Source organism: Coturnix japonica, chromosome 26 (genome assembly GCF_001577835.2).
Source record: "Coturnix japonica isolate 7356 chromosome 26, Coturnix japonica 2.1, whole genome shotgun sequence".
NCBI lineage: Eukaryota > Metazoa > Chordata > Aves > Galliformes > Phasianidae > Coturnix > Coturnix japonica.
In genome coordinates, this window is record NC_029541.1 from 2023681 (window position 1) to 2046398 (window position 22718).

Genomic DNA, 22718 nt, shown 5'->3' on the forward strand with positions numbered 1-22718 from the left:
GCTGGCTGCTCCCAGGGCCCCTGCTTTGCCCTGTGCAGGTGTCAGGGCACCGATGGGCAGCGCTGGTGGCAGATACCAGCATCCGCTCCTTCAAAGGCTTTGTTCTCACTCGGAGCAAAGCAGACCTTGTTGCACCCCTACCTCCTCCCCAAAGTACAGTGTTTTGGAGCCCATCCCTTTATCGTAAATCAACAACAGAGCTAATATTTCATATCGAGGAAGTGAGATAATATCAGAGCCCAAGGTGGGCTCCGAAATGGGTGCGTGAGACGTGAGCTGGTTTGGGGGGAGAGGGAAAGGGGGGCTGCGGTAGGAACTCTTTATCTGAGAGGAAATTGTATTATTCAAGGGGCTGAGAACGCATGCGTGTGTGTCTGTATCTAAGTGAGCCTTACTGGGGGGGTGGGTGAGCCCCTGGTGCAGGATGAGGTCATTGCCCAGATCTATGTGGCAACAGGGCTGGGGATGGTCACTGCCAGCAGTACCCCCTCCCAGCTCTCAGCAGCCTTAGGCTGAGCTGTTTGTGCTGTCCTTAAGCTTTGCTGCTCCCCTGAGCTGTGATTGTCCCTGTCTGAGGTGGTGGCAGGAGCTGAGGGTCAGCTGGCACCCAGGCAACACCAAGGTGCATGTGGGCAGTGGGGAAAGACGCCCGGTGGCAGCTGCTCTGAGCACAGATCTCACACATCCTTTCAGCCCTCTGGCACAAGGGCTGCCATCCAGAAGGTGGGGGGGGGATAGTAGGGAGGCCAGGCTTTGTAAAACAGCTCTTCCAGCTCCTTTGGATTATCTGGGAGGGTGCACAGAGCCATGGGAAGGGGGGCTCTGCTCTGTGCCTGATGGCAGAGCACAGCAGGACTGTTCCAAGCTGACTGAGTTTCTGCAGGGCGATGTCCCTGGCCCCCTCCCCAGGCTCACCCTCAGCTCTGCGGGTGAGTCACTCCCATCCCCAGCTCCTGGAGCAGCCCCGAGCTCTAAGGGTGTCCTGGAGAATGTCTCTCCTGCTCTGCCCATCTCCCGCTGTGCTGGGGCAGTGGCAGGCCTGCAGGGCTCAGCCATGGACTGGAGGCAGCTCCCTGCTCCATCCACTCCCCATTTTCCAATAGCACTCAGATTTCTTTTTACATAGGAAGGTGCTATGCAAACAGATCCTTAGCCTGGGGTGCTGCACAGACAGCAGAGCAGGGACCCAGGGACAAGTTGTCCTTTCCCCAGGTACCGAAGGGGATGCTGTGCTTTGCAGCAGTCAGACAGATGCTCTTGATGCCATGTGCTTGGGGCAGTGATGGTGTTCAGGGGATGCTGTGGGCTTAAACACTGGGATGCTGCGTCTCCTGTGAGTGCATAGGGATCAACAGCAGCTCTTTCCAACAAGGCAGTGGGAATACAGCAGGGCCACAGCTGGGACACCCCTGGTTCCCTAACAGCCAGCACAGGAGCTTGGTGATGCAGAATGGGGCTCAGCTCCCCTTGTCTGCATTGGTTTTTGCTCCCTGCTTGGATGGGTGGTCCCGCTGCCCCCTGCCCTGTGTGGGCACACACGTGCTGCAACGCATCGTGCCTTTTTAGGAAGGGTGGCAAAGAGAGGGGTGGGAAGGGAACATGTCTGCCTCGTTATTTAGTGTCCCACACACGGAGCCTGCCTGGCCCTCGGGAAACCTCCATCCACGGCACGGCTGAGATCTGCAGCGAAAGCAAACAATGGGATCCCCAGAGACAACAATGCCCCATTGTCCTTTGAAGCCGTAACAATGAAACAATGGATCCCAGACCGCCTCGCTGGTTCCCAGGCACGCCCCCCGCGCTCCGCCCGCTGCCCGGTGCTGCCTGGACTCGGGGGTTGCGTTGTCCCCCAGGAGCCCACGTCGTCGTTCCCAGCCTGCACCCATCTGTCCCCCTGTTTGTGGGGTCCTGCCCCGGGGTCCTGCAGCCTCCCAGCCCTCGCAGGTTGTGGCTGAGAGCAAAAGGAAGCGGCTTCCAGCAGAGCTTTGATCCTCGGGGTTTTATCAGCTTTAGGGATGGAACAGTCCCGCGAGGTCATGCGGTGCGAGCCCCTTAGAACAATGCGGCATTGTTGTTAATGGGGATGGCCACTTGTCAGCTCTGAAGCTTTCCTGATAACCTCACCTCCTCCTCCTGGGGGAGAAGCAACCACGATGGCAGCACCCAAAACCCTGAGCACTGCATGGGAAGTAGAGCTGAGGATGGGCTGTAGGGTCCCATTTCCCTGCAGGAGCTGCAGTTCTTCTCTCCTGAGCTGCATCTCTGCTCTCTGTTTCTGCCTCCTGGCTGCATCCAGCCAGCCCCAAAGGAGCCAGGCTGGGCCTATGGCTGCTCCGTGCTTCCCCAGAGCTGCTGCTCATCCCATAGCCGGCTCTCAGGATGCTCAAGGTAGCTTTAACTACTATGGCTGCCTGGCCAGGCTCAGGTCTAGTGTGGATAAAGGCTGTGGCATGTGGTCATCATTGCACATGGTCATACAGTCATCTGCTACGTGTCTTTTCCCACTGGGAACCCAATGCAGGGCTCGGGAACAACAGGACTCCCTTTTGCTCCAAGGCATCTCCTGGTTCGGCCTCCTCTGAGCTTTGGGATGGAGCTCTGAGCCCCCCGCTCCTCCCGCTTACCTACCGACAGCCAAACCCACCTTTATAGGTAATGAATGGAGGAGAGAAAAGAACCCCGAGCACATTGTGCTTCCAATGGGCCGGGAACAATTGCTAAATACAAATCACACAGAGAAAAGGGAGAGAGAGAGAGAGACAAAAGAAAGAACCCCGGCACAAAGGAGAGGAATGAAATGGTAAGTAAAGTCAAACAAAAAGGAGCCGGGCTGAGACAAAAGGAGGGAACAATATCCCCGAGGCAATAGGCTCCTGAACAATGGGGACAGTGACAGCGGCACAAAGGCACAGTGTTTGCAAGTAGACGTTATCTCACACAGCCACTGGCAGGCCTGGCCGTGGCGCTTCTATTTTCAGGGATGCTTTTGTGCTGCGCTGAACAATATTCCTTGCATGGCTGCAGATAGAGAGATGAGAGGGGGGTTCGTTCTTCTCTTTTTTTCCTGCCTTCCCTGTGCCAGCTCTGGCATAAAAACAGGTTTGGCCCTTCTGAGAGCTGGGCAGGGCGGGCGGGCAGCATAGACCTCACTGCAATGCTGCTGGAGCATCACCTGGCTGCGCTGAGCGTGGCTGTATGGCCATTGTATGGTCAGCACCCCGGGGTGAGCGCCCAGCAGCTCGGGGTGGGGTGTTGGATGGCTCATATCCAGCTCTTATCAGCCCCATTTGTGCTCGTGAGCCCGAGGGCAGAACCGGGCAGACCAGAAGGATGGCTTTTCCTGGCTGCTGTTGCAACAGCGCTGGAGGTTGAAACATCTGATGTTTGTCGGGGGCTTTTAGTAGGCTGGGATGCTGCTGTGCCTGTCCCCAGCTGCGTGACAGTGGAAGAGGCACCCAGCATGGCAATGGCACTGCATTGAGGGCCAGTCACAGCTCTGCATTCATCCAGCCTGCAGATCAGGTGGCCATCAGTGGGCTTTTCCCAGCCTTTTCAGGAGGGTTCGCGGCTTTTGGTGGAGCTGGTGCACATTAAGTCCCATTCTCTCATAAAAACCCCTTCAGCAGAGCCCTCCAGGTTGTGCCCCTGGCCTTGATACTGGACTTGCGATCACAGCAGTATCTATTACACCTAACCTGCAGGACCTGCTTGGCCACAGTGTGTTATCCCCCCCCCCCTAAGAGCTGCTGCCATGCCATCACAAACCATGGGGACATCACTGAGGTACCCCAAAGTGATTAATGAGCAGGAGGAGAAGTCGGGGTGTTGCGAAGGCAGCGTCAAAGAGATCTGATATCGGTGCCGATCTGACACCCAGCATTGCAGCTGGGCTCCGGCACTCACTGCTGATATCGATCGTGTTATCTGAGGGTACATCCTGTTGCTAAGTTTGGCTGCTTCCTCCGGTTAACAGCTGTCGCTGCTGTGAGATTACAGATGTTTAAACGTGTGCTTTGGGGATGGCACGGGCTCTGGGTGGGGGGGTTTGGTGGGAAGGGAGCATAGCGAGCCTTTGAGATGAGCCTTTGTGCCCTGCAGATCCCAATGGGGTCGGCCTCGCTGAGGTCCATGGGGAGGAAATATTTGGGGGCTTTAAATCAAAGCAAAGCAACGGCGCCGCTCATTGAAGTCGGGCTGAGAGGAAAACGGTTCCCTGATCCTGACTGCCCCGTATCTGATTCTGTGGTCGTGTTTGTGTTGTGAGCGCTGCCTCGAGGCGCCGTCTCTCAAAATTAAAGCCCTTTTGCCGTGTCTTTGCTCACCCTCCTCCCCAGCAGCGGTGTGGCAGAGCTGCTCCTCTCCCAACCCGGCCTCTTCCCGACTCGGAGCTCTTTGCTGCAATTAGCTGGTGTTTAAACCCTCGCTAACCCTTAACATCCCAATCACAATCGTAACGATTAGTAATAACGCTCCGCGCATCCTGCGGTGCCGCACATCTAAAGATTACACTGAGTAATTAATTAAACCCGATCCCCCCCCCCCCATCCCCCTTCCCTGCTTCCCTCAGCGAGGGGGAAAAGAAACGCTGAGAGTCTCTTAAGAAAGGACATAAAGGCAGGGAAACCCGGCACCGACACAAGACAAATGGGGATTTGAAGACAATTCGGGCCGGGCCCATGTGACCCAAGAGTGGACGAGGCAGGAGAAAGGATAAAAACGCCAAGCAAAGAACGGGGACAGAAAACAACCGCCAGCTTCAAAACCCGGGGAAAGAAAAGCTCCAAGATGAAGGGAGTGACAAAGCATCAAAGGGACGAGAAACCAAAGGCGTCGGAACAAAGGACAAGCTGGAACAAAGGACCAAAGAGAGGAGAACAAAAGCACTAAATAGAAAACAAAGAAGGGGGGGAACAAGAAAAGCCCCTCTGTCGTTGTGCTGGAGGGTCCGGCCGGTGGGCGGTGGGTGGCACAGGCGGAGCCGCGCTCCCACTGGAGCTCAACTGGGAGCGAATGGCCCCGGAGCCCACGGCATCCTTTGAACCAGAGCCGATGGGTTCGGCCCCCAGCGCCGCGTTCCGGGTGGCAGCAACGAGCCCGGGGATGTGGCTGTGCCACCGCGCTGCCCCCGGCCCCTGCCTGCCCACTGGGTGGTCTGGGTACCCCCTCCCACCCACCCCCTGTGGGCTCCACTATGCGGCCTGCTCAGCATCACCCCGCACTGCCCCAGCCCGGCTTCAGGCTGCCAGGACGGCTGTGTGCTCCCTACCCCACGGCCTTCCCCTAGGAGGGCAGCAGTTGGCCTATGCCATGTGTGTGGCTAGATGTGGCCACGGGGCTGGCTGTGCACTGGGTGGGGAGAAACAGAGACGTTCAGGTTGGGAACAGAGTGGCAGAGATGAGATGCTGCATGGTTTGCTCTACCCATTGAATCCCAGTTTGGAGCTGGTTTTCTGTTGGTACTCAGCGAGGTGCAATGGATGGTGATGGTTACAGCACCTGGAGCTGGTGGTGATGGACAAGGGGGGGTATGTGATGGGCAGGAGTCCCCCCAGAGCCCCTGTCCTCCTGCCTGCAGGAGGTTGGTTGCTTATAGCAGTAATGCATTTTGAAGCAGTGAGGCCCCCCTGCATCTTTCATTGGTGCCAATGTGAAAGGATTTGGGGAAGACAGAGATTACTGGGGGCTTCCTGACACCCAAACCCTGGGATGGCATCTGTGCACCAGCCCTGTGCCCAAGATGCCTCTCTGCTCCTATGTGGGACTAGCAAAAGTCACCTGTGTTTGGGGTCTGAGGCATCACAGAGCTCCCACTGCCTCAGGGGAATGGAGGGGTTTGAGTGGGGGCAATCAGCAGTTGAACAGGGGGACACACTGTGGGTGTGGGGGGCTTTGGGTCCCTCTGTCACATCAATCTTCCCCCAGTACCTACATTGAACTTGATGATCCTGATGGGTCCCTTCCAAGTTGGGATATTGGATGTTTCTGTCACTCTGTGTTCCTACTCTCAGACCCAGCTCTGCCCCCTCTCAGCTACATGGGACCATTGGTGCACCCCAACCCAAAGGCCTACAAGATGCAAAGGGGTGAAGTGAGGACAATCCCGAAGCTGCCACTCAGTTCTGAGAGAGTTTGAGCTTTTCCATTAGCACCATCATATCAGCTGGGCTCTAATGGGTTGCAGGTGTGTCTGTGTCTGTCTGTGGGCAGTGATTTGGGTCCTGCTGAGGGCAGTGGCAGCAATGTTTGCTAGATTCCTATATGGATGAGGAGTTGCATGGCTCACTCCCTGCCCACAATCACTTTGCAGCTTTCCCAGGCTGGTGAGGAGTAAAGCACATGCCCAATCCCAAACAATGGGTCCACTTCCGTGCAGGAAGTAAGGTCGGATTTGTTCTCGCTGCTTTGCCCCCTCTGGCCAGTTATAAAGGGGCCAAGCCATTGTCTGAACCATTTCCATGACTCAGGCAACAGCATCCTGCGATCTGGAGGCTGGGACTTGCAGCCAGCACAAAGCAGGAGGCATTGCTCTCTCCATGCTGCATGGAGAGGTGGGGACTTGGGAAAAGGAAGGCCAGTGTTGGTTGTGCTTTTCCCCTCCATGCCCCCTGTGCTGAAGGCAGCGAGATCTTTGCCCCCACCAGCTTTCCTGGTCCCTCCACCCATTGTCCCAGCTTCCTTCTGCTGAGGAAAGCAGAATGCTACAAGGGGAACCGCGGAGCTGCCCTAGGTGTGAGCCTGGATGTGGCCAGGTGGGGAGAGATGGAGCCATGGAAGCACCACACCCCCGATGGAGGGGTGGGAACCATCTCTGCACCATCACAACCCTCATGCCCATGGTCCTAAGGGTGCCATGTGGGTCTTAGGATCCTGATGATGTTCCATGTATCCTAGGGCTGGTCTGTGGATCTTGTGGGTCCCAGTGATGCTCCGCGGCTGTTGGTGATGTTCTGTGGGTCCTGGCAATGCCCTGCAGAAGGTGGAGAGGAGGTGCAGGTGTACCTGGTGTTAATTGAAGGAGGATGTGACAAGGAGTGGAGATGGGATGAGGAGGGGGGTCCACGTGTGCTGACAGCCCACCTCATCCCATTACCCATATGGGGATGATGCCACAGCCAGGGGACTTCAATGGGCACCTGCACCCAGCAGAGAGGCCACAGGGGCCACCACGACCATTGCCAGGAAGGAACGGAAAGTGAAAGTCAGTGACCGCTAGTCCGGGCTGGCTGTTACCACGGAGACCCGAACAAAACCTCTTCTCCCTCTTTTGGGTTTAATTGTGTGGGTCTTCAGCCCCCTTTGTTAATTGTTTCCCTGTCTGGTTCAGGGGATGCGCTTCTGCTCTCAGAGAGGCTGTGGGATCTGTGGGGGTGGCTGGGGGCTATTTGTGCCATGGGATGGGGTGGGGGCTTTGGGAGGGTCTGATAGGGGGCAGTGGATGGGGGAGCTGCCTTTGCATCCCACCCTGCTGCAGGTCTGCAGCTCCATGTGCTCAGCTTCTCCACCTGTAAATTGGGAACGTATGAGGATATAGAATCACTTTGACAGTTGGGGTCCTAATTTGCTTCCAAACCCTCCTGTGCTTCGTGTTTAATGTTCGGGCAGTGATGCCAGGAGCTCTCCCAGGTCACTCCTGTCCTCCTGCTTCCCTCCTTGTGCCTGCAGTGTGGTTACAGCTCAGCTCATTTCTTTGCTCATTTCCCTGTGATGGCGATAGAGAGGTTTCCCATAGTGAGGGGTGGACATGGGGTATAGGGAGCCCAATTCCTATACCCCATATCCCAATTCCCAAGGTCCCCGGGAAGGACCTTTCAATTGCACTTAGTGGGAGGGAGTCCCCGGAGCTGCTGTGTCACACTCTTGGGGCTGGAGGAAAACAAAGCTTGAAAGCAATTCCCATGGAAGAAAACGATGGTGTGTGTTTGTGTGGGGGGGGGGGGGGGGAAGGAAATGGCTTCGAGTCAATGGGAATTTTCCCTGTTGGCAAAAACGTAAACAGTCCTCCTTCAATGTTGACATAACATTTACAAGATCTCATTCTGTAAAGCAGAGTGTGTTTGTCAACACGTGTGTGCCTCAACCATCAGCCGCTGCCTTTCATTCCTGACTGTGGGATGCGGGGTACGGGGAGGGGTCTCCTAAACTCTTCCCATGTCCTTATGGGGTTCCTCCGTCCCCCACAGCCACGAGTCTGGGATGGAGTAGAAGCGGCGTCCCGCGTGGGTCCCCCGTCGGGGCAAAGCAGGGGGTCCCGAGGGGAGGAGACGGGGCAAAGGGGCCGCCCCTCAGCCGGCTGCTGGTTTGCTGGTCCCTCCTCCTCCTCCTCCTTCTCCTCCTTCTCTCCCCCCCTTCCATCTCCTCCCCGCTCCCTCTCTCCGCCCGGCGCCGGGGCAGCTCCCAGCGGAGGCGCCGGGGACATGGAGCAGACCTGAACCGTGCGAGAGGCGGCGGAGCCGGCACCGGGAGCGGCACCGGACCGGGACCGGACCGGGACCCGGGCGCAGCGCTACAGAGCGGCGGAGCCGTAAGTGCGAGCGGAGCAGGGAGAGGGGCAGTAACACGGCCATGTGGGGCACTACGGGGGGAGATGGGGGGAGGGGAGTACACGGACACGGACACAGCTTTGGGGCTTTGAGCGCCGTCCCGGGTCGTGGTGCCCCCTAACCCACACCAATCCACCACCCCTTTGCTTAAACAGAATGGGAAAGGTGGAAAGCGGAACGTCGCGTCCTCCTCCGTGCGGCCCCAGTTCTGTTATAAACTTGTAGGGCTGCAAACTCCAAAAGCAACGCCGGGGAGAGCGAGAAAGCGGCAGGGAAGGGGTTAATCCTCGACACCCTCCCCCATTCGCTCCGTGTTCAGCGTGATCCCATTGCAGCCCACTCCCCAGGATCCCCGGTGGGACGCGTCCCCATGTGCCAGTCCCTGTCCGTGCTGTGCGCTCTGTTTTAGGGCTGTGGGGCATAGGGGCAGCGGGTTATAGGCTGGCAGCCCTGCAGACACAGCGCACAGACAGACAGACAGACACCATGTGCGGGGTGCAGCCATGTGGGACTTAACAGCTCGGAGGGGTGCTGGGCTCGGGTCTCCATCCTTGGGGTCCCCGTCCCTTCTCCCCCACGAGATGGATGTGATGTTGCTGCTTTGTTGGATGGCGATTTGCCCGTGTTTAGCATCGTTCCAACCCATCTCCATCCCCGTAGCTCCGTCGGGATACCGGCACAGAGCACGCGGGCAGGAAAACTTGCTGGCAGCACCTTGCGGCTGTTTGTCCATCCAACAAAGTGCTCCATCAATGCAACAGCAGCGCTGTCACGGGGCAGAGCCGGGGGAGGGCTGGGGTCAGCACGGCTGTTATTGCTTGAGCCTGAATTACAGCTGATCCGTGTCACTGCGTCTCTCAGCCACGCACCGGAGCTGCTTTTTGGGGCAAATCGGGGCAGATTTGGGTCACTGTGTGGGATGCTGGGGCTCCTACGCTGCTGGCTTCAATATGGGGTTGTGATATGGGGGGTTTCTATCTGGTGTGACCCCTCTGCTCAGGCAGTGCCTGTGATGGGACCTGGAGGGGAGCTGACATGAAGTTAGTGGTAGGAGAGAGGAACCATGAGCTGCAGCTGAGCAAGTTTTCACATGAAATACACAAACAATTGCAAAGCTTTGCTCCTTTCCACCCCAACCTGGTTGCCAGTGTTGGACATGAGGTTACTCTGCTGATGCTACCCAGAAATAATGTCAGACTGTGGCTGCACATCACTCAAAGCTGCTCCATCTCACGAGTTACTTCCATAGACAACACTTTGCTTCCAAAGCAGATCTGGAGTAATAGATTTTAGGAGTGAAAAAGGACCATTAGCTCAGCTAATGTTATTTTCTCCTTAGCGCAGACCAGATCATATCTCTCAGTTATTCCCCTATTGAGCCAATAACCCGCGTTTGTAATTCGTGCAGTTTCCTTTTAGTTCAATTTGATTTCGCACTGAATCCATCCTGTTGACACTGATACAGCACGGGGTCCATTTTTGCTTCTTGGAAAGGCTGAGATTTGGGGGGGGGGGGGTCACATTAAAAACAGCCTCAGTCCTTCGGTGGAGGTGGGCAGGTTGGGTGCCATGTTTTTAGCAGCTCTCATTGCACCACCAGCTCATCGCCTCACAGGAGCTCAGCACCGTTAGGTAGGAGCAGAGACCCTGAGCTTTAAAAGTATATCCCCCTTCCTTCTCCTCTTAAGTGCATTTGTTGCTCTGGGGGTTGTTTGGTAGGAGCAGTGAGATGGAGCAGCTCCTAAACTTTGCTATTTGCTGGAGGGGATTTAACCCCATCCATGGGATGCTGAGGATGGGCTTTTCCCTCCATGCAAGGCACACAGCAGCAGCAGCACAGTAAATCTCTCCTTTCAGCACATTTATTTTTACATTTGCTACTTGCTGGAGGGGTTTGCTGCTTGTTGCCTTCCTGGAACTGACACTCACTGGGGCTGGGCTGCTGTCACAGAGGTTGGGGATGGGGGCATTGAGGGCCGGCAGTGTGGGTTGCATTGAGGTGAGTGCATGGGAATGATGGGGGCTCGGTGCTGTAGGGCAGGGATGCAGATCCATCGGGGCTTTGGGGTCTGGAGTTTGCTGCTGAACACATGGTGGCTCAGAGCATCCATGTGCATGAGGGTGGTCTATGGGGTGCAGGACATGGGATGTTTGGATGGCCACGGAGCCAGGGAGGTCAGTGATCCCTTGCAACAAAACCAAACAAACTCGGGGTGCAGTTTGGCTTTGCTCTTGGCTGTCCCTCCCCACAGACCCACTGATGTCCCACTGCCACCCCACGTGCGCCCAGCTTTGTCTGTCCGACACGATGCTGCCTTCCTTCTTGCTCAGCCCCATCCCATTGTGAACACTTTGGGTCGGAGCTGCTTTTGTGTGTGTGACTGCGGAGCAGAAATGCTTTTCTCACCAGATGGACGGCCTTCAATACGCATCACTACAGCTCTGCTCTGCTTTTACACCCCGAAGTGCTCCGCCGTGCTGGTAAAAGGCAGCATGTTTATTCTCCTTACAAACTGTGTATTGAAATCAGAACAAACCCCTCATTTTTGAGCAGGGAAGTCGCTCCTTACAGCTCTGGACAACAGCATGGGGGAAACCCATTGGACTCTTTTGTTCTGCTCTGGTTTGAGTGGAGCATCACTGCAAAGTGTTGGTGAGATGCATTCGTTCTCTGCTAGAAAATAGCAATGTGAGCTGCCTCTTGCTGTGCATCCAACAGCAGCGGGGTCTGGCTGTGCTCTGATGGAGACTCAGCCTGGGGGGGGTGGTCTGCAGCCCTGGGGTGTCCATAGAGCTCTGGGCTGTCCCCAGCTCTCACCAGCTATTGGAGGTTTGGGTCTCGTTGTGCTGCTGGGGTTTTGGGTTGGGGTTAAGGGGGAAAGATTAGGGCTGCTTCAAAAGTTTGCCGTGCTGCATCGCCCCGTTTCCACCCAGTTTTTGCACAGAGCAAAACAGACAAAAGGGAAATAAATTAGGGCGGCTTGTGACAGTGCTGCTGGGAAAGCAGTCGGTGCCTTCCCCCCCCACATCTCACCCCCCATCCCATCCTTTAGGAGAGTATTTGAGAGCCAAACCCTCTCCCTCGGGCTGTGCCCTGTGCTCAGCATGGGGCTCCCCCAGCCCGACCGCTCCCAGCAGGAGGAGCAATGGCAAAGACATTGACTTTTGGAAATGGTTTTGCACTTGGAAGCTCTCCCCCTCTCCTCCCACCCCACCTGCTCTGAGGCCATATGTCCCATTGCTGGATGTGCTCCAGTCCCAAACAAGGGTGCTCGGTGTGTTCGATGCTGTCGCTTTTTGGCAATGGGGAGGTGCAGGGGACACTGCTGGATGGTGTTGGGGTTGCTGGGATGGGGTGGGAAGAAAAGGAGCAAGGGGGGGAGGAATGCAGTGTCCAAATCATCTCACAAAGCATTAATGCAAGTCCTGAGCACGTGCTGGAAGTGGAGCTCAGCCCCACTGCCTCATCATAGAGGAATAAGGTAATGGGGCTCATCCTTCCCAGCAGCATTTTGGGTGGCCCTGGCTGAGATCTGATGGTTTGAAGCATTTGTTTTGTTCGTCCTGGCTGCTGAAAGGGGCTAATGGCAATTGGTTGTGTGCTTTAAGGAGATGTATGGCAAAGAGAATTCAAACAACGTGGGGTAGCAGAAAGGTATTTGGTCCTCTTTGCCCTTGTGAAATGGAGTTACTGAGGGCTTACGTGGAGTCTGGCAGGACCTCCCGCAGCCCCTCTCTACCTGTCCCCATGGAGCCGGGGCAGGGAAGGGCTCGGCCAGCCGCTGCCCTCCGGTTGGGGAATGCCAGAGCCCGGCTTATCTTTTGTCTGGAACAATAGAGGGCTCGGCCCCATTGTTCTACCTTGCACGCCCAGCCGGAAAGCGAGTCCCTTGGGGCAGGGGCTGCACGGAGCCGCCTGTGGGGCTGCTCTGCGTGGGGCTTTGCTGGCAGAGAGGACACGAACCAGGACATGGATATCCCCAGCCCATGGGGCTCTGCAGGTGAATTCCCCCATGGATGAGGCTCAGGAGCTTTCCTGCTCACCTTCCTTGCTATGCATGACATGGGGACTTTGGGAGGGTTTGTGTGTGGTGGTGGTGGGGGTCCCAAGGGCACTCTGTGCCTGTGCAGTTGTAGGACCCCTCTGTACCCCCATAGGCTGCGGTGTGGGCAGAAAGAGGACAATATTTGCCTTTCCTGGGGGCTCTTGGGCTTCCTATGCCCAGCTCGTCTTGCTGCTTTGCATCAGGTTTGTGGATCCATCCTGGGAACTGAGCTGGGCAAAGCGTGCTTTTGTAGGGGAGGGTTGCTTGGTGCTGGTTATGGGATGTGGCTCTCCCATGCGTGGCCACAAGGTGGGCACAGCCCAGAGGAGCCCACAGCTCATGCAACCCTATGGCATAAAGTGGCGTGCGAAGCAGCAGGGAGTGCAGATGCGTGCACAGAGCAACTGTGCTTCCCCTCAGCCATGCAGGAGCCAGCCAGGCACATGGAGCCAAAAGCCTTTTGCTGCAGGGGGGGATTGGGGAGCCGAGGGGATGTGGGGACACAGAGTGGGACAGGTGCCACTTTGGCTGCATGGGCACAAAGATCCCCTTGTGTGCTGCAGGACATGGGGGTGGTCGGGGCAATCGGACACCCCATTGCAGCAGGGGGGGGCTGTCTGCAGCTTGTTGGAGAGTCTGAGCCCTTGTGCAATGAAAATAATCCTAGCGGGCCAGTAGGAGCTTGTCCCATCTCTCTGAATGGCTTTAATGGTCTTGATCTCCTCTGAAATAAGCAGGGGAGGGGAAGAGATGAACCCAACTATGTGGGGTGTGTGGCTGCGATGCAGTGTTGCTCAGTGGGGTCTGTCCCACAGACGGTCCCTTTCCCAGCACTGGGTTTAGCATGAACTCCTTGGGCTGGAAGGGACTCTTTGCTGGAGGGGTAATGGGGAACAAGCTCCCCACTGAGTCCTTAGCATGGGATCTCAGATCTGCCCCATAGATCAGGGGCAGCACCATCACAGTGACCGGAGCTCGCAGTAATAAGGGAGAGAAGTGCAGCTGAGAGCATTTTTCTTGGGGATCTCCATCCCAACCCACCTGGCCATGAGTGCTGAGCTCCAGGTTCCCTCTGCTTTCCAAAGGAAGCTGCCGATGGTGCCATCAGCTCCTGTCACACCAGCAAAAACCTGTTGTTGCAATGTCAAATGGCCCCAGCAGCTGAGAGGTGGCTGTCACCCCTGCCCCAAGCCCCTCTGGCAGCTGGAGAGGGCAAGATCCCCCCCCCAGTCGCCTCGATAGAGCCTTTGTCCCCCTGTAGCCAAGCAGCTGCTTGGGTGCATGAGGCTGTTTGCTGCTGTTACAAACCCATACAAGGTGAAGCTGACGGTTTCTGGGGCAATGTGGGTTTCAGGGAGCGGTGCTGGCACGGGCGGAAACGTGCGGTCGTGGGGTTTGGGGTTTGGTGCCGTCTTCAAGGGGCCCCTGAGCTGCTTTAGGGACACGTGTTTGAGATTGGAAACACCAGAATGCCATCAAATGGGAGCCTTGAAGTGGAGACCCCAATGCGAAGCCAACGTAGAGAGATGAACTCCCAGAGAGAAGCCCCCAAGATAGGAGCCTCCAAAGTTAAGTCTTCTAAACAAGAGATCCCAAAGAGGAGCTCCTAAAGAAGAAACCCCAACGAGGAGACCCCAAAGAACCTCCAAAAGTTGAGTCCCTTAAAGAGATACCCTCCAAAAAGGAGCCCTCCAAAGAGAAGACCCCAAAGAAGAGCCCTCAGAGTGGAAACCCCAAAGAAGAACTCCCAAAGTTGAGTCCCCCAAAGAGGAGCTCCCCAAAAATCTCAAAGCCTGGGGGGCAACTGGGGAAAGAAAGTGACGCTGGTTGAAGGTGTAAAATATCATGAGGTGGTCAGTGAGGGGTGAGTAGGGGGATTAGTGTCTCATCGTGCTCCATCCCACACCTTAGTCCCCAAGTGGTTGGGTTGAGTCTGGCTGAGCTGAGCTCCTTCTTGTTGAGGTGGTGAGAGGGAGAGGAAAAGGGTCAAATGTCTTCACCCCTCCGTCATGCGATTGGAAAGTATTGTTTGTGAACAAACTCTGCCTGGAAACGCTGAGTGAGTGAAATAGCACAAAACCTGCGCCGAGATCGGCCTCTGCGATAAACCCAAGGGCTGCTTTGGGGTGAGGAGAAGGCAGAAACTGCTACAGAGAGGAGGGAGACGGAGCTCTGTGCGCTCCGGCATCGCCGTGCAGGGTGAGTCGTCCCCATATTCGCCTCCATTAGGGGAAAGGTTTCCTTTATTTGCTCTTTCTTTGCAAATCGATGGTGCTATAAGGGGCAGAGGGTGGGCAGCTGAGAGCTCTATGATGGCTGGGGGGGTGGAGGGGCCCTGAGGACCCTGTGGTCCTCACCGACTCCTCTGGGTCTTGTGGCCATTCCCCTCTTCCACCCATGCAAAGGCTTCCACGAACAGTAAGATTTGGGTTTAAAAGTATTTAAAAGAGGAAAAGAGGCGCAGTAGGAAGAGGGGGGACTTGGAAACTATTACAGCTTTGGGGCTTGTTCTTTTTTGCTGTGGTATTTAGAGACCTGCAGGGGAGAAAAAAAGCTCTTCTCTTGAAGACGTGCAAATGAGAACGCTTTGAGTGTCCAGCGTGCAAAGCAATGCTGTGCATGGCTGCACGGCTTCCTGCCGTGCTCTGCAGAGCGGGTGAAGGCTTGGGGGGATGCTCAGTGCTGTTTGCTCTTTACCCAGACCATGGTAATAGGGAGTCACCCAACCTCCTTGTCTCCGTGTTGCCCATGTCCCAGCCGTGTCCTGGTTCCCATTCGGATGCTGTCAGACCTTTCTTTAAGGATGTTTCCAACTGTAACATGGGCTGTAATTCAATAATTCCAATGCGCTGATGAGATCATTCCCTACCTATTAAATCCCATGGGCAGGAAGTTCCACCTGATGGTCACTTTGATTTTTTTTTCCCCTATTTAAATCATCCTATTGCTCATCCCATCAAAGATGCCCATGCTGGGGCCATCACTGTGGACTTGCACCCGTTGATGCCCTGGGAAGGCTCTTGGTGTTGGGTTATTTGTGTAGCTCTGATGCTGCTGCTGGGCACACAGTGCCTGTCTTATATCTTTGGGGTGAATGTGGGTACGTCAGATGTGATTTAATGCCCCCAGAGCTGTGCTGTGAGGCTCATTGCCCCCATCTGGAAGCGGGGTGCTGGTAGCAGGAGGAGATCCCAGCTGAGCCCTTATGCTGAGGGGGGTGACAGGAAGGTGCCGCGTGGCAATGATGTGTCCCTCTGCCATCTTGTATGCAACCAGAGCAACGTGGTAAGGAGCAGCTTGGGGAGATCTGGGAGAGCAGAATTTACAGTCAGCTGGAAATTGTGAGTAAAAAAGGGCCACCAGGAGCCTGGGGATGTGGTGTGGTTGAGAGCTCTACAGGCTGTGCCAAAGGGACCCATGTGCCAGGGATGGCAGCACGCGGTGTTCACCTCTCACTGTTATCATGGGGGGCTTTGCTCTCCCAACCCCACGCTGAGCATCCCATAGCACTTTTTGCTGCTCCTCCGGGATCCTCCTCTTGCTTTAGGGTTAAAGCTTCCATGGGTTGTGCAGCAACAGGAGCTTTTCTACGCTCCACTGAGCGATGCAGAATTGGTGCTCCTCCCCATTGAGAGCCCCAATGTGGCAGTGCTGGAGAACCAAGCACGGCCTCTAGAAGCCAAGGGGGGAATCCTCATCCCTATGGGATATGAGGCCCAGGCTTGAGTGGGGACTGAGGGAAGGTGGGTGGCAATGGGTGCACACAGAGGTGTGACCCCCACTCCTTCCTGTGTTCCCATTGCTGGAAGTTTCCATGATGCCAATTCTGTCACCTCAATGTCACCATTGCGCTCTGAGCCCGCAAGGATGTTTCCAGAGGCCATCACCCCCCCATGCAGAGCCATGCAGCCTTCAAGGAGCAGATAAAGAATGCTCTATTCTGCTTGGACATTGGGAAATCCCAGCTCTTGCTGGAGCTGTGGCTTTGCCTATGAACCCCCATAGTTTTACCGAGCTGAACTGGGAGCGATGCTCTCCAAATCTCTCCTTTATCGGTGCTGTTGTTGCAGCTTTTTGGTAACGCTGGCTCTGGGCAGTTTGCTGGGAAGGCATTGGGGCTTTCTGCAGGTGAGTTGTTGCAGAGGATGTGCAAAGAGTCGGCTGGCCCCAGCACAGAACGTTTCCGCTGCGGCACCGCATGGCTTGGTGGGGACACGTGGAGCTTTGGCTGCCATGAGGTGATGGCGGCTCTGCGGTGGGATGGCTTCATCTGTCCATATCTACTGGGTGACTTCATCCAGACATCCAGGTGTCTCCTGGGCTTAAAACCTGCTTTTTCATGGTCCTACACTGGGTGTTTCTGGCCGCGGATCCTCAGCCGTTGGCAGTTTGTGAATGGCTCTGTGCAGGAGCCCTGCTGATGATTCCTGCTTGGCTGGGAGCCACATGGGCTGTGCTTCCAGCTCTGCTGCATCCCCAAAGGTCACCATTTCCTCCCGCTAGTGACAGCACGGCGCTGGGGACAGCAGATATGCCGTAGTGTAGAGTGCCAGAGGTTGGCTGCAATCCCTTGCAAGCTCAAAAAGGTGAGACTTGACCCAATGACCCTCTATTTTTACACACACCAGAGCCCCGATCCCAGTGTAGGAAGCGCTGCCCTCTCCCTACCATTCACCCCGCTGTCCCTGTGTCCCCATGGGATGGCAACCCCATGAAGTTCCCAGCTGTGTCCCTCACCTCAGCCACCCCCCTTTACAGGCACACAGTGGCTGTGGCAGGAGGAAGCCATCCCTCCTTTTATGTGTGAAGGCACGCTGGGCGGAAACGCTTGGAAAAGGGCCCCGAAAGGACATTCCAAGTCTGGCAGGAAAGCAGTCCTCTCATCTGGCAGGAGACGGGCTATTGTCTGTGCCGGTGGCTGGAGGGATTCCTTGGGCCCTGGTTGGAAGGAGAGAACCTGTGTGTGGTTTCTTTTTCCCCCTGCTCTCTCTCCTGGGGGTGCTCGCAGCTCGTGCCTGCAGTGCCTTCCCACTGCTCTGTGCTCTGTGCTGTTCTCCCCTGTTGGATTCTATGCTTTGCTACACTTGGTGCTTTCCCCCCCTGGCTTGCTGTGTGTTTGGGGAGGTGGAAGGGAATCTAAGAACTGATCTTTTTCTGCGTGGAAAGAGGAAAAGTAAAAAGCCAACAGCTTCCATTGGTGCATGTGATGATGGGCAGATGGGGCAGGTCATACAATCCAGGCTACCCAACTCACCCCGTCAGCCGCTGGGATGCTCTCCCATGTCTCACTCTGTGGGATGGCATGAGGGATCCCATAGGTTTGAATTACCCTGGGCTGAGGGGCAGGAACCCTCAGTGCTGAGCCTGGTGCAGCCCTGCAGCACATCCCTGCAGGCTTCTTTCCCCCTTGCTGCTTTGCAGATGTATGTGCTGTGTTCCACGGTGCTGGAGAGTGGTGAGCAACCAAGGGGATGCTCTAGGGGTCCAGGGAGCTCAGCAAGAGGCACATTGGCATCACCCATGGTGCCAGGCTGCTGCTGGCTCTGCCCCTGCCCTAACGAGCTGTTCGGCTGCAACACAAACAGGTCAGATAGGATCAGCTCCTGGCCAGGAAGGGTGGCACGGCACAAGGGGAGAATTGCAGGATGTGCCATTGAGGGGTACGAATGGAGAAGGAAAAGCTGGCTGTCGCCATCCCCAAACCTCAGCCCTCAGCTCTGAGCTTTAGCTGGGGCAGCCTGGTTGCAGGTAAGTTGATGCACACTGGGGTGGCAGCTGTAGGGCTTTGGAAAGGAGCCCCAGTCGTGATGTTCTTTGGGTACACCTTGTCCTCATGCTTTCACTGTTTGCTGTGGCTCTCCAGGCTGGCACTGCTCATCCGTGCTCTGTTCGCTCCATTCCCCTCCGCCCTTCATTAAATAGCAAACATTAAAGGCGAAGATCTCTTACATGAAGATATATTCCCTGTGCCAAGGCAATTGTTCCCGTCCCTATTGTCTGTGCAACAGAGGAGCCCTTGAGCTGAGCACACCTGAGACAGCCAGCGCAGCCTCGCTATGGGAACAAGCCTTGTAACAAGATCACCACTCACTTTTCTTCTTTTTCTTCTCCCCGTTTTCTTTTTTTGTTCAGCAAACCATATAATAATCCCACAATGAGGCCCCTTTCACACAGACCCCTATTAAAGCACCGGCTGTATTTTAAGAGTAAACTTGCAGTGGCACCGTGGAGGTGAAGCACAATGGGAATGTGACCTGACCAAGTGCTGGCACTTTGCTTTTGTGCTCTTCCAGCCTCGGGCATTGCACTGTGTGGGTATCCCTGGGCTGACCTGGGCTTGGAGAAGCAGGGCAATCCAAAGAAACAACATCCCATCAGCTCTGAGCACCCCATTAGCTTGGTGTCTCCTGCTTGGAGACATGTAGATGTCCTTGTTCATGGGTTCTCCACCAACTGATGCTCTGTGTGTGCAGGAGTCCTGCATCCCTGCTGGAGGGAGAGAGGGGAAATGATGAGAGGAGCTTAGAAGAATGGATCTTGCTTCTCTACCCTACTGAGCTCTGCTTGTTGCTGTTGCAACCCCATGCATGTGGAGCAGCACTCAGCACCCACCCAAACTCCCCTCTATTCCTTCACCACCCCCTGAGCCATAAAAGCATCCAGGGCTGCGCTTTGCTGCCTCAGTTTCCCCACCTGCAGCACTTCAGCCTCTGGGGGCACCTGGATGCACACAGCACACAGAGCACAGCATCCCACTGGCTTCATGCCGGCCCCATTCTGCTGCCAGCAGGACCCATTTCCTCCCCATCCCTCGGGGTGTTTTGATGAGCATCCATCCCAGAGGGGGCTGGAGGGGGGATGGAGACATTATCAGGCTGCTGCCCGAGGTGGGCTGGGGGCAGGAAGGGGGAGCGGGTGGTGCTGCAGGATGCGGGTAGATACCGTGTAGGGCTGGAGCTGGGAGGAAGGCCAGAGCCCAGAGAGCACCGTGGGTTTGTTCAGAGAAGGGCAGGGAACTGAGATTAAAAAAAGCCCTGCTAAGATCAGAAACTCTGGCGCGCTCAGTGCCCCATTGTTGAGCTGTCACACTTCCCTTTACTTTATTGCTTTTGTCCAACACCCTATTGTTCCACTTCCTTTTGTCCCCTATTCAGAGCCCTGGCTTTTCATTACCCAGCCGGCCTTGTTGTTTTCGTTTCTTTTGTTTGAAGTTCCTGAGAGGAAGGTTTTATTTTCAGCAGTTTGATTAATTCGCAGCTTGAGCCTGGCTTTGTTTGTTGTGTCACTGCTGCCCCAATGGTGCAGCCCGGTCCTGGGGGCCCCCGGATGGTGGGGTGCGAGCAGGACACCCTGATGGATGCAGGGCTATGGGGTCTCTGCTGGAGGGTGAACACTATCACCCCCATGATCCCGTGCCCTTCATCCCTGTGTAAATCCCATCCCTGATGGTCTCCTTCCCCCATTATTCCTCCTCGAAAGGTGAAGGGTTGAAAGGGGACGTTTGGTGCTGTTGTTGCTGTGCAGTGTGAGGGCTGGTGGTCCCTGGAGGGGAAATCCCTGCTGGGAGTTCATAGTGGATGCAGTGGGATCCCAGCTTGTTCCATTTGGGAACACAACCTGTGCTGAGCTGGGGCTGTGCAGGTGATGTGGCTGTGGCACATCCCATGGTAAAATAAACCCTAGTTCTGGCCATGCTTGGTGTCCCCTTAGGACATTTTTGAGCCCCATGGTGCCCTGCTGGGGGCTGGTCATGGAGAGCCCATAGGGCACCCAGGGCTCAGCTTCACTACTAGCATGGGGCAGGGCTGGGCAAAGGGGTGCCCCTGGTGTGTGAGGGGGAGAGGAGACCCCTATCTCTCTGCTAACAACCTTGCTGTTCTGCAGGATGTCCATGAGGAGCCCTGTTTCTCCCCACCTAGAGCTCGATGGGACAGGTAACATGGTGAACTGCAGCATCAAGACGGAGGAGAAGAAGGAGAGTGGCTACGAGAGCCCACCAGGGGCTGCCCCCAGCACTGAGCCCCATCCCAATGACCCCCCAGGACCACCACCAAGAGAGGGCACAGACCCCCAGGTATTGCCACAGGTGGGTCCTATCACTATGACCATCCCTGCTGCTGGCCTTGACCGAGCCCTGGTCTCTTTGGGTTGGCAGTGCACTGCATCCCACCCTGGGCAGACGGAGGTTGTCGTTTCCCTGAGCTTTTATTCCTCATCCTGAGGAAATGAAGCTGAAACCTGAGGTTCCCCCCAGGCTTTTTGGCTGCTGTCAGTGCTCTGGGGTCAGCCCTGGGATTTGCCTTTGGCGTGCAGCCCTCAAGGCCACCTGCAGACATCCTCTACTGTCCCCACGTGCAGGACAAGGGCCACTCTCTTATGTTCCTGTTTTAATTGCTCTCGAGCTTCCTCTCTCTCTGCCCAATATTCTCAGTCCCCGGGCTTGGAGAAGCAGGGCATCCCAAAGAAACAACATCCCATCAGCTCTGAGCACCCCATCAGCTTGGTGTCTCCTGCTTGGAGACATGTTAGATGTCCTTGTCCATGGGTTCTCCACCAACTGATGCTCTGTGTGTGCAGGAGTCCTGCTCACCTGCTGGTGATGCACTGGAGCCGCGGTGCTCAGCCTTTGAACCTGCTGTTGGCAGCCAGGAGAAGCTGGACTTCAACAGGAACTTAAAAGAGGGTAAGAAAGGTTTCTGGGACCTCTTCTTATTTTTGGAGAGATTTGGGTTTGGAAGAGCCATGGTGCAGAGCTTCAAGCTGTGCTCACATGGCTCTTCTTTCCCCAACCTGCTCTGCTGACTGCCTGCTGATGGGGACAGTGATGCCAACCATTGAGAAATTACTCTCCAGCGACTGGAAGGAGAGGCTGCTGGGCCGAAATGCTGCTGAGACCAAAGAAGTGAAGGGTGAGGTCCCTTCTGTGCCACCTCAGTGCTCTGTGCCCCTCTTTGGGTGCCCACAAGGCTTTGTGTTCCCCCATCAATTGGAGGGGAGGTGTCTGCAGTGTCTTGTTTTGGGGATGATTTGTAGTTCTTTACCCAAAATGCTCATTACCCAGAACTGGTCCTTCCTGATAAAACCTTGCTCTGATGGCACAGAGGGGCTTTTCAACCCCCCCCCTCTGACCGCAGCCCCCACCTGTGGTGGTGATGCTGCTTCTCGAGCCCCCAACTTTGCTTCTTCCTTATGCAGGAACTCAGGAGAGCCTGGCAGAGAAAGAACTCCAGCTGCTTGTCATGATCAACCAGCTGTCCACGCTGCGGGATCAGCTCCTGACAGCCCATTCGGAGCAGAAGAACATGGCTGCAATGCTCTTTGAGCAGCAGAAGCAGCAGATGGAGCTGGCGCGGCAGCAGCAGGAGCAGGTGGGCTCCAGGGGGACCTGTGTCCCTTCGGGGGCACTTTGGTACCCTCTGACTATTGAGGCAGGACCAGGAGGGCAGGGTCCAGGGGTCAGAATCCCTCTAGAAGTGATGAGGAGGAAGCTCTTTAGTATCTGTCCAGAAACCTGCCCTGTTTCTGTGCTGATCCCAAGACTTCCCATCCTGTTGCTTGCTATAGGGTGGCTCAGGGTCAAAGCTCTCCATCCCTTATCTCCATGTTGAGGATGAATCATAGGAAGTCTTTAACGTGCTCTCTGTCTCCTTTCTTCCAGATTGCGAAGCAGCAGCAGCAGCTCATCCAGCAGCAGCACAAAATCAACCTTCTGCAGCAACAGATCCAGGTAAAGGTGTGGGACACCCCTCTACCCTCCCACAGAGCTGGATAGTGGGGACATCACCCAGCTCTGCCATCCCACAACCATTATCTGTGGTGCTCTTTCCTCCAGCAGGTCAACATGCCCTACGTCATGATCCCTGCCTTCACCCCCAGCCATCAGCCCCTTCCCGTGACACAGGACCCTCAGATTGCTCTGCCCATCCAACCCATCCCCTGCAAGCCAGGTGAGCCGAGTCCCCTGGGCTCAGGGATGCCTGTGGGGTGCCCTCATCCCCCAATACTTCCTCTGTTCCCTGCAGTGGATTACCCCGTGCAGCTGCTGCACAGCCCTCCTCCTCCCACGCTAAAGAGACCCAGTGGCTCCGGCCACCTCCAGATGCAGGTATGGCCTCAAAGTGCCTCTACAGCC

General features: G+C 55.9%; 1 protein-coding gene across 7 annotated transcripts in view; it reads left to right on the forward strand.

The window, feature by feature from the left end:
- The window catches only part of SOX13 (SRY-box transcription factor 13), a 31658-nt gene that overhangs the window by 2600 nt on the left and 6340 nt on the right, over positions 1-22718 (forward strand). The window contains exons 1-8 of one of the 7 annotated variants that reach the window (XM_015884884.2): positions 8308-8521; positions 20471-20672; positions 21164-21269; positions 21409-21495; positions 21782-21954; positions 22245-22313; positions 22419-22533; positions 22609-22691. In XM_015884884.2, coding sequence (XP_015740370.1) covers positions 20472-20672; positions 21164-21269; positions 21409-21495; positions 21782-21954; positions 22245-22313; positions 22419-22533; positions 22609-22691 — 834 coding nt within the window. In that variant the 5' untranslated portion in view covers positions 8308-8521; position 20471. Of the gene's footprint in view, positions 1-8307; positions 8522-12282; positions 12542-14434; positions 14786-20470; positions 20673-21163; positions 21270-21408; positions 21496-21781; positions 21955-22244; positions 22314-22418; positions 22534-22608; positions 22692-22718 lie in introns of those variants that run through there. The other 6 variants (XM_032449234.1, XM_032449232.1, XM_032449233.1 and 3 more) reach the window with 6 other exon arrangements.